This window comes from Triturus cristatus, chromosome 4_2, assembly GCF_964204655.1.
Source record: "Triturus cristatus chromosome 4_2, aTriCri1.1, whole genome shotgun sequence".
Lineage (NCBI taxonomy): Eukaryota > Metazoa > Chordata > Amphibia > Caudata > Salamandridae > Triturus > Triturus cristatus.
Window position 1 is genome coordinate 597,825,108 of NC_140586.1, and position 16,257 is coordinate 597,841,364.

At 38.4% G+C, this 16,257-nt stretch overlaps 1 protein-coding gene across 2 annotated transcripts in view; it reads left to right on the forward strand.

The window, feature by feature from the left end:
* Nucleotides 1-16,257, forward strand: part of CRYZ (crystallin zeta) — a 205,939-nt gene that overhangs the window by 78,659 nt on the left and 111,023 nt on the right. For both annotated transcript variants that reach the window (XM_085602272.1, XM_085602271.1), the window contains one exon: nt 1,025-1,188. In XM_085602272.1, coding sequence (XP_085458398.1) covers nt 1,025-1,188 — 164 coding nt within the window. The remainder of the gene's footprint in view (nt 1-1,024; nt 1,189-16,257) is intronic.

The following is a 16,257-nucleotide window of genomic DNA, read 5'->3' on the forward strand; positions in this document are numbered from 1 at the left end:
TATTCCCTGCATGGCCTTAAAGTTCGTACCCAGCCAATGGAAGCCCAGCATTCTCCCTTTTGCATGGAGGGGGGCCCCCGTGAAAATGCAGGAACATTTTTGTCCAAGTATCTGAACAGATTACAGGTTCGCGTGCAAAAGGGTCAGAAAGAGATGCACAAAGTATTCTCCAAGGAATAATTTTTCTCACCTTATCAAAGGGCTTGGTACTACCAGTGGAGGGAAGATAGAGCCCAACTAAACTGAATTAATTACTGCCCAGGTTTGCAGCCAGAGGTATGCATGTTTGCTATATAAATGATCTTTACAATACATTAGACGAAGATCTGTTTATCAATTAATTGGATGTTTGATAAACCTTATAACAGTGCACAGAGGATGTTTGACGCTTTTCCCTAGCCTGGCCAATAGAAAATGAGACTATATTAGACTAGACTAGAGGCTTTTACTGAAGGAAAACTGACAAGGAGATCTTTGTACCCTTTCAGTGCAGTAACTCACGTTAGGTCGGTGCAACTTTTGGCCATTTACCACCCAGATCTTGTGGAATTAAAGGTATCACATATAGGTGATTTAGCTCATGTAAAAAAGAAGGCTTTCATATATATAAAAATGTTTTCCTTTGCCGTGTGTGTTTGCAGCATGCTCACATCATTGCTTGACTGCAGTGGGAGTCCTGGAGTCTTATTGTTAAAGTGGCTCCTGTGGCAGCTAATATTTGTGTTATTGGTGATGTTTTCACATCATGGAACCATGCCATACCTAAAAGGTAGGCAAATCGGTTACCAGATTAAGGAGGCAGTCTGTTTAGCAGCATCTGAGAGCCGCGAGACAAAGGGTGCCAGGGAACTAATTGTTCTAAAATCAGAAAATCAATGGAGACCACACAGAAGGGTGAATTCACTAGAACAAGTTAATCTAAAAGCTGTAACATATAGTTGGAAGTAACCGCATTCAGGATGTGAACTAAGTTTTATTTCCCATTGTGTGCAGCATAAAATCTGTTTTGACTTTGTTTTTGCAGACGGGGGACAGAGTCTTTACTTGTAAAACGATAACGGGTGGTTATGCAGAATACACCATCGCATCTGCAGATGAAGTTTTCCACCTTCCCGAAAAACTAAGCTTTAAGCAAGGAGCAGCGATTTCAGTGCCATATTTTACTGCATACCGGGCACTCTTGTACAAGTAAGAGTTCTAGATTCTATGAAGATTGAAAGCCAAAATGGAATATGGTGTCGTGTACTGTAAATGTTAATCTAAGAGGATTATTAATTACTCTAAAAGCTAGCAACTCTGGATGGAGCTCTTATCTTGCGTGATAGATGTTGGTTGCATTAAAAAAAGTGACAAAATCTCCATACAAAATTACCTTCACGTTTTTGTTTTGTCTGTTATAAGTGAAATTATCATTTCATTTATTCAACGCTCTTAATCCTAGGCTTTTGAACATGTTAAGTATGCCATTTTCGTTGCTAGGGTTGTACAGTCACCTCCTGAAAGGGCTTCCTAATTACAGTATTTACTGTTTTTGAATGCGTCCCCAGACCTGTAGTTGTTATTATTAATTCTAAGCCAGAGATTATTTTCTAACCTTGCTCCCAACACGCTCGAACATCCTCTAGCCATGTGGACAAGTGCTTCTCTGAGAAGTTCCAGTAGTGCATGTTACGGTAGTACTCCTGAAAGGACCTTTGGCTGTGATTGAGACCCAAGGTGCTGGACAGGTAAAGGTGGTTGCCTTAATGGGGAGGGAAGCCTCTGTGGGACCACACCTTCATGCTGAAATGACCCGACCGCTCACGCATGAATCATTTCTCACTGTGAAATTTGAAAAAAGCGTGTTGTGGTGTTCTGCAGTAAGTAGTAAGCACCTTGCCTTGGTTTCAGTTGCCAGGCTATGATGTTATTTAAAATATCTTCCCAAGGGAAATAATGTTGTTGTTTAATCTTTGGCAGTTGGTTCTGACAGTCTTGTGGCTGAGGTCTCTTATGTATGGATGTACAACAAAGTGACTATCATCCTACCTACCAGATGTCTCCTGTCTGCTGCTTCATTGTGAAGGCATCACCTCACGTGTGCAGTCAAGTCATTTCACCTGTAGTTTGCTGGGCTTTTTTCAGCCCTAGCACTTAACTATGATAAAGAAAATGTGCACAAGGATTCACATGTGCGGAATGACAAACAATGTGCCAGAGGATACCCCCATGAGAGGGCTGTGCTGCCACAGAGCTGTGCCTCCATAGTTGCACGCCAACAAAAGACAAAGTCGTCAACTTATCCCAAATGCCTGAGAGGAATGCGCCACCTAATGGCAGCATGAAAACCGCTTGATATATATTGGGCACACCCAGAACTTTACCCAAACACGTGTGCACAGGACTTCAGTTTTTTTTTTGTTTTTGTGTTCAAAATATTTTATTGAAATTTTATAATGAACATCAACAACATAGACATACAAAAATTATCAAATTCATTCCAATAGAAAAGAAATTGGTCATATTCTTATAAACTTAAAAGGAGGGGGGGAAGGGAAACCTCTAATAACAAATTATTGAGTAAGCAATAAATAGAGCTACTATGACATATTAGTTAGTATAAAAATCGTAAAAAGCATTACAATACATAAACATACCCCTAAGATGCAAAATAGAGATCAACAGGACTCCAAAAAGAGTGATAGGAAATAGGATTATGATTAACCCCAGACAAAGATAATTGAGCACCTCGTCTTGTAAAGATAACCCAAGACCACCAAGCATGAACTGATAACTTAGAAACATCTTTCCAACAAAAGGTAATAGATTTTAACGCAGCAGAAATCAAAAAATCAAAAAGCCTACATTCAACAGAACTTAGAGATTGTGATAATGTAACTGATTTGCAAATTAACATTTTATATGCTAAGTCTTCATGTATATGCAACAATTTCTTAATAAAATCCCAAACTTCTGTCCAGAATTTTGCAATTAAAGGGCAATCAAAAAGCATATGTCGTAACGAACCAGGATGCAATTTACAGTGCCAACAAGTGTCAGATTGAAGGAGTTTAGCCTGGAATAAACGTTTTGGAGTCCATAAAGAATTAAATAATATATAGGAATTGGTTTGATAAAGTGAGACAGGTAACCAACCAGAAATACTTCTGATCCATATAATTTCCCATGAATCATTAGACAATGTAAGTGAAAGTTCATTATTCCAGAAGGTTGCAATCATCGTTATGTTACTTCCTAACGTATTAGATAATTTTTTATATAAAATGGAAACGCCATTAGCTTTCAGCGATAATAGTTTGGATATACACGGATAGATCAGCTGTAACACTAGTCGGAATAGTATGTGGAAAGGAATCTAAAATTGAATTAATTAAATATTCATATTTAATACGATCAGATTGGGTTAAACCAAACCTTGTTTGTAGATCCTCAAACGGTATAAAGGTATTGTTGGAATAAATAGTCTTTATAGTAGTGAGTCAAATCCCCTCTCTCTTATAATGAACCATGTTCAGGCTTTTGGTAAAAACAGAAGGTTCTTTTTATTCATAATTTGAATGAACATAGAAAATCAATTGAACGTGAACAGCCAACACGTGTTTCGCCCCCTGGGCTCAGTTGAGGCCGGGGCTTTCTCAAGGCTGTACGGGGGCAAGGGAAAGAAAGGACAAAAAGAAATTTAATCGTAAAGGAAGGAATTCAGTGAGCTATGAGAGGTTAGAGTGACCACTCCCAGTGAGTAGAAATTGTGTTTCGAAAAAATAAAGTATGGCGTGATTTCAAACAAAGGAACTCGTGTCTCTAGATAAATCTAGATATATCAAATCGTTACAAAATTATAGTGAACAAGTTATTTTAATTTATTGTGAATTAATTATTTCGGTATTAGGACTTCGTAGCGTTCAGCATGTGTCAAAGATACTTTAGTTCTTAACCGGGGTCACTTATAGACACATTAAGCAACCTATGCTAGGAGAGAAATACTGTGCTAGAAAAGGTTCATTGAAGTTGGTAAAGTAAAGAGTCCAATCACCAAGGGCTATAGTATGAGGCAGGAAATTGCAAGCAGGTTTTACCTGAAGATGTGCTTTCAGAATTCTTTCGGTACTAAACAACTCAAACAGGTCATAAATATCTTCATTATTTCATCGTTCGTTTCATAGGTTACTTGTGAAATACAGGTATACCAGCCTCTGTGTGAAACAATATGTATTGATACAATCACAAGAATTGCAGGCGGCTAGTCATTTTAAAATGAGGTCTGGACAAGAATCAGTTGGTACAGTAAGCATTAAATCATATCGAGGACCCCTATTCTGTTTCCTATGAAGATGTGAGGATTCTGGGGGCCCAATAGTTGATTAACATGATGGAAAGGGGTTGGTAAGTTAATTGAGACAATTCTAGGAAATAAAGTAACCCAATGAAAAAACAGCGTTTCGGCGCGTGATGGGGGGAACAGTTATTTGTTATTTAAGAGATTCAAACGCTAGTCTAGTCATGTTGACAGGACATTACATAGGGGTAATCTACTTACTTTCAGGCATAAGATCAGAGTCCCTACGGGGGTGCCGTTTCTGGTCGTCTTCCGTGCGCCGTATTCGCGTTCTGGTCCGCGGCCATTTTAAAGGGGTTAATGCGGCCAGTCCCGTGTTAATCACGTAGGAAGGGGATCTTTTTTAGCGCCATCTTTGAGTGTTGTTGTATACCCATTAGCGAAAACGATTGATGTCTAAAAGCTACATATTTATTATTTGTTAATAAAGAGTGGAATTAGATCCTTTTCCAGTATATTTGAATTTGCTCTAATTCCTTATTAGTATAATTTTTAGGGAGGTATTTAATTTTGTTTTAAATTATATATATTTTGCTCGCCCGTGTATGCGGGATTACTATGATAATACGCGCCGCTTTGTGGTACATTCCAAGATGGCGTCGATGGTCTTACTAAAACCACGAGCGCACTGAAATAAACCACCGCTAACAGAGATCATAAATGTTTATAAGTGTACCACAAAGCGGCGCGTATTATCATAGTAATCCCGCATACACGGGCGAGCAAAATATATATAATTTAAAACAAAATTAAATACCTCCCTAAAAATTATACTAATAAGGAATTAGAGCAAATTCAAATATACTGGAAAAGGATCTAATTCCACTCTTTATTAACAAATAATAAATATGTAGCTTTTAGACATCAATCGTTTTCGCTAATGGGTATACAACAACACTCAAAGATGGCGCTAAAAAAGATCCCCTTCCTACGTGATTAACACGGGACTGGCCGCATTAACCCCTTTAAAATGGCCGCGGACCAGAACGCGAATACGGCGCACGGAAGACGACCAGAAACGGCACCCCCGTAGGGACTCTGATCTTATGCCTGAAAGTAAGTAGATTACCCCTATGTAATGTCCTGTCAACATGACTAGACTAGCGTTTGAATCTCTTAAATAACAAATAACTGTTCCCCCCATCACGCGCCGAAACGCTGTTTTTTCATTGGGTTACTTTATTTCCTAGAATTGTCTCAATTAACTTACCAACCCCTTTCCATCATGTTAATCAACTATTGGGCCCCCAGAATCCTCACATCTTCATAGGAAACAGAATAGGGGTCCTCGATATGATTTAATGCTTACTGTACCAACTGATTCTTGTCCAGACCTCATTTTAAAATGACTAGCCGCCTGCAATTCTTGTGATTGTATCAATACATATTGTTTCACACAGAGGCTGGTATACCTGTATTTCACAAGTAACCTATGAAACGAACGATGAAATAATGAAGATATTTATGACCTGTTTGAGTTGTTTAGTACCGAAAGAATTCTGAAAGCACATCTTCAGGTAAAACCTGCTTGCAATTTCCTGCCTCATACTATAGCCCTTGGTGATTGGACTCTTTACTTTACCAACTTCAATGAACCTTTTCTAGCACAGTATTTCTCTCCTAGCATAGGTTGCTTAATGTGTCTATAAGTGACCCCGGTTAAGAACTAAAGTATCTTTGACACATGCTGAACGCTACGAAGTCCTAATACCGAAATAATTAATTCACAATAAATTAAAATAACTTGTTCACTATAATTTTGTAACGATTTGATATATCTAGATTTATCTAGAGACACGAGTTCCTTTGTTTGAAATCACGCCCTACTTTATTTTTTCGAAACACAATTTCTACTCACTGGGAGTGGTCACTCTAACCTCTCATAGCTCACTGAATTCCTTCCTTTACGATTAAATTTCTTTTTGTCCTTTCTTTCCCCTGCCCCCGTACAGCCTTGAGAAAGCCCCGGCCTCAACTGAGCCCAGGGGGCGAAACACGTGTTGGCTGTTCACGTTCAATTGATTTTCTATGTTCATTCAAATTATGAATAAAAAGAACCTTCTGTTTTTACCAAAAGCCTGAACATGGTTCATTATAAGAGAGAGGGGATTTGACTCACTACTATAAAGACTATTGAATTTTTAAGGCCATAGAGGTCCAGTGCCTTGAGTCTATTCCCTCGAGAATCTATTTTTTGGAATTAAGCAATACTCTCCGGGACTTGGGATCCTAGGACCTCAGAACCTTACTCCATTGTTGGAATAAATGTCTTTAAGATAAAAAATACCCGCTTTGATCCACGAAGACCAAAATCTAATGTTCCTATTTAGTTTAATGATATTGCTATACCATAATGATAATTCAACAGTGTTATACATGGGGTATAGAAAAATAGAATCTAAATCATTAAAAACCAATTTAGTGGATTTGAGAACGATAGATTTATGAAAAACTGAGGAGGTGTTGGACATAGTTAACAGCGTTGGTAATGGGAACGGCTTCACCATAGATTTTTCAATTAGGAGCCAAGAGGGTGGATTATGTAAAGGGAAATGACTAAACCATATGGCACTTTGTTTTAAAATAAAAGCTTTATGATACAGAAAAAAATCTGGGATACCAAATCCAGCATTACATTTAGACATTTTTAATTTTTTATAACTAATGCGAGGTGATTTGTTATTCCAAAGAAATTTGGAGAGAAGTGTATCAATATCTTTATAAAATTTTAATGGGAACTGAGAGGGAATCATGGAAAGAGTATAAAATATTTTTGGAGCAATATTCATTTTAATAGATTCTAGTCTACCCCACCATGAAAGATGTAGCAAAGCCCATTTAGACGTTTTATCTTTAATATAATCTAAGACAAACTTACAGTTTAAAGTCATTGTAGATTTTATAGATGAGGAAAATAAAATACCAAGATATTTTAATTTAGTCTTTTGCCAAACAATTTCATTCATAGGTATCATGTCAGGAGTACAATAAATGTTTAAAGGGAAAAATTCAGTTTTATTAGTGTTTAATTTATAGCCAGACACCATAGAATATTTTGTTATAATCTCTAATAAAGAAGGAAATGAGGATAAGGGGTCACTAATACATAAAAGTACATCATCAGCATACGCTAAAGTTTTAATAATAATCTCATTAATAATAATTCCTTTAATGTTATCACATTTTCTTATAGATGTAAGAAAAGGTTCAATGCCAATTAAAAACAGTAGCGGGGAAAGGGGACATCCTTGTCTAGCACCTCTAAAAAGGGAAAATTGATTTGAAATTTGGCCATTAATAAATAGACGAGCAGTAGGAGCACAATATAGAGCTGAAATCATACGAATAAAATTATCTCCAAAGTTAAAAGATGATAAAGCATGGAATAAAAATTGCCAATGCAATTTATCAAAGGCTTTTTCAGCATCCAAAGCCATAATTCCTGAAGGAGTAGTTAACGTAAGACCTTGTTCAATGACATGTAATAACGTTCTTGTATTATTTGCAGAGTGTCTATTCTTCATAAAACCAGATTGATCCAAATGTATAATAGAGTCTAGTACAGGGGATAATCGTGTGGCTAATATTTTGGCATATAATTTACAGTCTTGATTAATTAAAGAGATAGGGCGATAATTAGATACAAGGGTGGGGTCTTTATCAGGTTTGGGAAGAACGATAATTAAAGCTTCAGTAAAGGATCCTGAAGTAATTCCCGTAGAGCCAAACATTGTGAATAGTTGAAATAATAAGGGTAAAAGAAGGGATTGAAACTCTTTATAAAACTCCGCTGGGATATCATCAGGACCCGGAGATTTATTCTTTTTAAGAGATTTTATAGCGGTCAAAATTTCCTCCTTAGTAATTGGAGAGTCAAGCCCCATTTTATCTAATGGAGAAATTTTAGGTAAACCACATGAGGATAAAAAAGAATCAACTAAAGATTCATTATGAAATTCAGGTTTATCATATAACTTAGAGTAAAAATCCAAAAATTCGTTCACAATATCTTTATGAGATAAAGCAATTTTACCATTGGATCCATGAATAGAAGTAATTTGAGTTTTATCCTTTTTGATACGTAAGTAATTCGCTAACAATCTTTCAGATCTGTTTGCATTAAAACTAAATTTAGCTTTGGCCTTAGAAATCTGAACACCAGCTCTATTACTAAGAATTGTATTGAATTCATATCGAAGCTTTTGCAACTTACTTCTATATTGAGGGTCATTAGACGAAATAAAAAGTCGTTCATATTCCGCTATTTGCTTTTCTAGTTTTTTAATATTTGCATTAAAGGTTTTATTTTCGTGAGCCATAATAGAAATAGTTACCCCTCTAATATAAGCTTTAAAAGCATCCCATCTATTAACCAAAGAAGTAGTACCTTCAGGGTTAAATTGAAAAAAATCATGAATGGCAGAGAGGAGCTTTGGTTTATTAAGTTCATTGAGAGCTATACCAGAATTCATTCTCCATCTAGGCTGGTTAGTAAAGGTTGGATTTAAATTTAGAATACAAGAAACCATAGCGTGGTCAGAGACATCAATGTTGCCAATCTTAGGGTTACTAACACAGTTGATCAGCTGTTTCGAAACTAATATATAATCGATCCTAGAATGAGAATTATGTGGGTTAGAAAAAAAAGTAAAACATTTTTCTGTAGGAAAGTGTAACCGCCAAATATCAACTAACTTAGTGGTTTGAAGAAATAATTTAAAAGCAAAATAAACCTTAGGGGGGTGGAATTTAGTACGAGATATTCTATCTAATAATGGATCAGATATGACATTAAAGTCACCTGCAACAATTAAAGGTACATTACCAATTTTAACCACCTCCGTTGAAAGAGTAGCCCAAAAAACAGGGTCATCTGCAGTAGGGCCATAAACATTTAATAAAAATAAGATAGAATCATGAACTTTAACCTTAACAATTAAATATCTCCCATCCGTATCTGTAATTTTGCTCAAAACTTGGCAATGAGCTTTTTTCGCACAAAATATAGCTACACCATTTTTCTTGCCAATAGCAGGCGAAGAAACAATATTATCAACCCATTTTTTCTTCATATAGTTTAAAATTTTATCATCTATATGAGTTTCTTGCAAAAAACAAAAATCAGCTTTGCAACTACCTAAATAATCCAAAATTTTTGTACGTTTCACAGGATGGCATAAACCTTTAACATTCAGTGACACTACTTTAATATTAGCCATGACAAAATAAAAAGAGAAAAGGGTTAGAAAGAAGAAGGTCATAAAAAGACACAAATGTTAAGAAGAAAGTAGCTCCAAAACACACAAAAGGGAATGGAAGAAATAAAACATAGCAAAAAAGACAAACAAAACACATAAATATGAAGATTGGGACGCACACACGCTCTACAAGCATGGCCAGAAACCGCTGGAGCCCAGAATATTATGAGTTATATAAATCTGTCAAAGAAGAACATACATGAAAAAATCAAGTGATAGGACCCTGAGTGTCCATAGATTGCTGTACTTGTTGATCCAGAAATTGTCGAAGATCTTCAGGACGTTGAAAGGATTTTGAAAAATTATCTTTCCAAATGCGCATAGTTGAAGGGTCAAAAAGGCCATATTGGTATCCAAGGCTTCTCAATCTTGGGCGAAGATCAGTAAAACCCTTACGTATTGCAACAGTTTCCTTGGCAAAATCTTGATGAATAAAGATTTTGGGACCATTGACCAACAATGAAGGAATTTCTCTAGCTGCTTTTCTGATCAGAACCAAATGATGGTGACGGAGAACTTTAAATATCATTTGTCTAGGCTTGCTATGTTGAGGATTGCGACGTGAAGGAATTCTATGAGCCTTATCTATTTCAAATTTTTCTGGAAATTTGACATTTAAAAGACCAGGAAGTAAGTTCTCTAAGTATAGTCGGCAGTTAGATCCCTCAACCTCTTCTGGTAAATTAAATATGCGAAGATTGTATTGTCTATTGCGATTTTCCATGTCCAGAAGTTGTGAGCACAGAGGTGATATTTTCGCCACAAGTGGAGTAAAAGCATCGACTTTAACTTTATTTTCTTGTATTTTAATTGAGTTGTCTGAGATTTTCATCGACAAACTCGCCATTTCCTTTCGTACATTTTTTATTTCAGTCGCAATAGTTTCTGTACTAGCACGAAGAGCCTGAATTTCCTCCAAAATTAAAGAAAGCGAGGGTTCAGATGACTCCACCACCTTTGATTTTATTGGGGGCGGTGAACTCTGCTGTTTTCTTTTATTTTTGTTATCCATTTTTGAGAAAAGATAATATAATTTGATTAAAAATGAGTAGATTATGAGTAAAAAAAACGAAAAGGAGCAAAGCAATCCTTCAAAATACTGGTGCAGCAGCTAAACTGGACTAGGGGTGTGGCTAGGCCCAAGCCAGGCCCTGTCCTGAAGTATGCTCCGCCCCCCTGACAGACTAACCAGGCAGTCCTTCAATGCAGAGCTCGGAGCAGGAACCAGGGAGCCAAAAACACGACTTCCCACGATGAAAACGAGCTGAAACCACTTCACAATGCTGGTAAGCCTGTAATTAGCGCAGCGACCTCCTTTAGAACAAAATTTTGACAGACTTTCAGCGTTTTATTTTAAAAAACGGGCGAAAACGCGGAGGAGCTCACCGAGTGGCGGCCATCTTGATTTGCGCGCTCGCGCGTCTCCAGGACTTCAGTTTTAACCATTGACTTTGAGATGGTTGTTATGCCATGAGGTCTCATTCTCTAAGATGACCCTGGTACTAATGAGTATGAGACCGAAAAGCTCTGTAAGTCTCTTCAAGTCATAAGAGCCTGTAAGCTAGCAGTGGCCTGGTTCGTTGGGGCACCAGAAAAAGCTGTCGAGTTAGATCACCCCAATTACCAGAAAGGACCATGGATTCAGCAGGCTTTGTAACAGCAGGAACATTTCTTTATGTACTTGTAATGTCCAGGATCATTGTGATAGCAATGGAATTGGGCTGGAAGATAGTTCTGGCAGTTTAGCATGCCTAGACTCTCAAAGAAACAAGGATATTGGGATAATAATATACTTAATAGTCACCCTACATAAGTACATGCCACGGTAAAATGTTCCTGAATGCCTATAAAATCCACCGATTACTAGCAATTAAAGGGGATCATTTGATTAGATCGCAATCAACGCCCATGCTCTGCTGCCAGATGTTGTTTAATCTGTACTGATCTGTAAGAAGTTACATTAATTAACATTTTAAAGATTATAATAACCTGTATATCCTGTAAAGGAACCTTACTGGTGCAATAGTCTTAAAGTGGCTTATTTATTTCTCCTACGTAGTATCAATGTTTACTGTTAAACCACAAAGAGAAAGTTTGCAGGCCTTTGTACAAAAAGAGTCACTCACAAGCTTAATTTCACTGAACAGATACTTGGATGCAACGGTATTGATGGCACATCCTGAGAGTTGAGATTATTCAGCTTTCACCAGAAATCATTAACAATCAGTGTACACTGCTACTACGACAGTGAGCTTCAGATCTGACTAATATTAATGTATTTCTGTGTTGGATAGCGATCTGGCTTTCCCTAGGGTTACACAAAGATAGCTCTGTGCTGTCTGCTTACCGTAATAGGATTTGCCAGAACCATTTCAACAGATCGAAAGGGATGTGCCTAATTCTTGATCGTTGAGGTAGAAATACAGCTGACTGTTGAACATTAATACAGATTTAGTTCAATCTGTTGGGCTTCTAAATGTTCATGATGCTTGAACGTTATTGAGTAAACATGTACCATCTGAAAATGATATGCCACCGGGTAATTTAGCATCCCTATTATTAATGGCCCTTATATTTTTGATGATTCGTTTCTCAATTTGGATGGTTATACTGTCAATATTCATTTTATTCCTGAGGAATTCAATACAGTATACAACATAATCTGTCCTGCAAAAAATTTATTTTCTGATCTCATAGGATTTTTTTGGCACGGAATATCACAGGTCTTCTTGCTTGGGCTGTATTTGCAAGCTTTAAAATTATCGCAGGGATAGAACCCCATAGGCTCCCCACCCAAACAAGATCCCTGTACGTCCAATTGGAAAGTCTCTGGACTACCATATCCCTGATGTCTTGCACGTATGATATGTGATGTGGGAGATTACCTTATATATGCTTTTATGTTTTTTTCACTTCTTAGAATCTCCCAGACGTTAGCTACCTTTCTAGACTCCATATTGTGGGTTGTGATGATTCTAACTCTGCCGGGGGTTCCATTTTCACTGTCCATCGTTGTCCCCTATAATAACCTCTTTCTATCGGCCACATTTAGTCTTTCAATTGCCTTTGTTAGAACCTTATTGGGGTAACCCATTGATTTAAACCTTGCAATTACGTCTATCTGGGCCTCCTTGAGTTTCTCATAAATTCTACAATTCCTTCTTAGCCTTACAAGCTCCCCATAGGGAATATCACATTTGATAAGATTTGGATGACTGCTAAGGGCATGTAACACTGTGTTCCCTGCTATCTTTTTACTGAAAAGACAAGTTGTTGAATCATCTTTCTCAACCTCTATGTGTATGTCTATAAAATCCACATCTGTTCTACTATATGTCATGGTGAACCGCAAATTGAGATTATTCCTAATCAGATAAACTCAGAACTCATACAAGGATCATATATTCTACTTGTATTTACACTACTGTTCTTGTTTTTGGCATTTGATAGGGCCGTTGATAGACTCGCATATTAAGTAGTATAGTCGATACTATTTAGAAAACTGCCCCTAGTTTTTATAAGGTTCTCGCTGATTTTTTTGCTGTGTCGTATTGAGGTGAGATAGGCCAGGACACGTTCTTTTGGGTCTCTGTGAAACCATGTCATCTACTCCCTTCTTTCGTGGATTACCAGACTGGAGAAAATGGTTGTTTCGTGTAACAGCTATTCTTAGGCCTGGTGAAATGTTTATTTTGCCAGATCGAATTGTCAGTTTGAAACTGCACACAGGCTGCAAGGGCAGAACTGAGACCTGTTAAAAAAACTATTTAAGTGGATGGCACAATAAGTGCTGCAGGCCCACTGGTAGCATTTAGTTCACAGGTCTTGTGTGCATGTAGTACCACTTTACTTGGGATGTATAAGTACATTAATTGTCAATCGGGAATAAGTCAATTTTACCATGCTTTAAGGAGTAAGCACAAGCACTTTAGCAATCGTTAGCAGTGGAGATGTGCATAGAGTTCCATGTAAAAAAAATAAAAATAAATCAGCAAACAGGAGGGGAGAGGGCAAAATGTTTGGAGAAAGACCACACCAACGGTTGGTATAACAGGTATGTTTCCTGATTCTCTGTAGTATGTATTCTGTGACTCTCTCGTGGCCTTCCCATCCTCTGTGATTTCACAGGTATATGACTGTAGGGAGGCACACTCCTAATAGTCAATACATTTGTAACTGTGAAGAGTGAAACACTGGTACTAGTTTTCAGTAGACCCTTCATTCCTTCCTGAGTTCTTATCCAGTTCCATTTTTCTGTGACCTGAAGCATTAGGATCCAGACCTGATCTGCAAACATACTTAGCCAGGCTGGCATCCAGTCATCTCTCTTTCCATGGAATCACATAGCAGAACTTTGCCAGCCTCTCCCACTCTGTATGTACATATAGTATGCCCATTTCAGCTCAGGACATACATATGTCATAAAGTGGTCCTCCCAGGGCAGGCAAAGGGTGCAGCCAAGGTAGAGTTTGCACAGGTTCTATGATATTCCTCTGTGGCAGTCGCTGGAACAAGCACATTGACGATTCTCATGTTCACTTTGGTTTATCTTGGGTACTTAGGAAAGCAAGGAGACCTTCACACACACTCTAGTCAACTCTGTCTACACTCCCACAGTGGTCTGCCTGTCCTGGGCTTTCCTCTCACCGAACTCAGTGGCTTGGCTTCTCCTGGGAAGAGAGCTCCTTTGGGACAATTCCCTACTTTTACGCTCCCAGCAGGGAGGTAGGCTGGCTCCCAGGCCTCAGTTAGACCCACAACTCTCCAGTATGATGCACAGACTTGAGTTGATGTCCCCTCACGTATGGGAGACTGGCTATCAGCAATACCAGCCCTAGTTCACAGAAGCACTCTGAGTACACTGCACAGTACCCCTGTTCTTAGTCAGCAAAGAAACTTGGAACTGAAACCAAGTGGGAAAGTTTGGGTCCTACATTTATACAATTTTCCAGCCAGGGAATGTGGATCCACTGTCTGAAGACCAGGAACTGGTTTGATGGTGCTTCCTTTCACATTACATTTTCTCGCCGTAGTGCAGACATGGCCTTGTGTAAGCTTATGGTGTTTTCCAGCAGGTAGTGATGATACCCATATCATGAGCACACTACTTATTAAGCTCTGCAGTTGGCTGTCATCAGCTGTCCTGTATGGGCCACTCAAGGAGAAGGCAAAACGACCAGGCCCTGCTCCGAATCGTCTATCCCTCTGACAGTTGCAGTAGTCAGCTTGCCGGACCACTTGAATGTTTTTGAATAGGTCGATGACTGTTTGGATGTATTCAAGCAGATCTTGAAGTGAAGCATGGATTCTGCGAACACCATTGCTCTGTCCATGGGCGAGGCTGTTTCATTACACCGACACCCTTCGATGGGTTCTACTGGCTTCTCTGGTTATATTCAAACCACGCTCATGGACAATCCCTTTGATGTTAAGCAGCTGTGTGGAGAGATGTGAATCTTACCTGAAATGCTCAAAAACAGCTAACCACAGCTAACACGCTGGGCTTAGCCTACTGCACCAATTCTACCAACAATGAAGTGTTTTGTGTTTACTTCAAGGCAGTATAGCCGTCTCAGCTTTTCCAGAAACACCAATAGCTGTACCCCTCCTTTTGTGGCCGTGGTGGATCTGGAAAACAAAAGCAACAGCAGCAGATGCAGTCTACATCATCTTGTTCCAAATCTGCTGTGTCAAACCCACTCTTACTTCCACTCTTTAAACCATCATTTGCTAGTTGTGACGGGGTCTTTTTGTCATCATGATTTGTCATGGGTCTTCCAGCTAATTTGCACTGGACCACCCATCTTCCACCAGAATGTGCTCTCAGCAACAAGCTTTCTTTCTGTTCTTCACCTATTTGCCTTTGTTTGGCAGGACAAATTCAATATGTTATCCCTGAGCCCAGACTACTGGCCATGAATGCAAGAGACTGCATGGCATCCAATGTTCTTCAGGACACTTGTGTACATTTTCCAAATCTTTCTACCCAGAGACATGACCCGCGATTCACAACTGGATCACAGCACTATCAGTTCACATTGCTACTGTTTAGTCTGATGACCTCTCCTCAAGCCTTCATAGAAGTGCCAGTGGTTGTAGCACCTACACTGGAACGATCAGGAGTGCAGGTGTTTCCATACTTGTATGACTGGCTGGTGAAAGCGGAATCCCCAGTGATGGTGAGGGATCACTTTTAGTTGGCAAGGACTTTCTTATATGACTTGCGCCTAACCATTAACAACCAAAATTCCCACACCCATCACAGAGGCCTACCTTCATATGGGCCTTACTGGACACAACCCAAATCCCTTCCTTCTTAGAGGATGGTGGATACTTGGGATATGATTATGAGCTTTCTGAATTGAGCTCTAATCCCAGTTTTGCTGATCTTGGGTCTGCGTGGACTCCTGGCATTGTGCACCTTGTTGATGCCTCATGGTGGATAAACAATATGGTAGCTACAGGGGTTCAGGGAAAGAACTTTTGTTAAAGAAAAATGTATATATAACCACCATATAACTAGTCATAGGATTGTGTTAAGCAACAATAAAAAGAACAGAAAACAGAAATTGTGTAAATTGTGAAAAGAAAAAGGCACCCACAATAAATTGGCGTAAAATACTTTTTGTTATTGAAAATATTGTTTGTAGAACATGAATAATA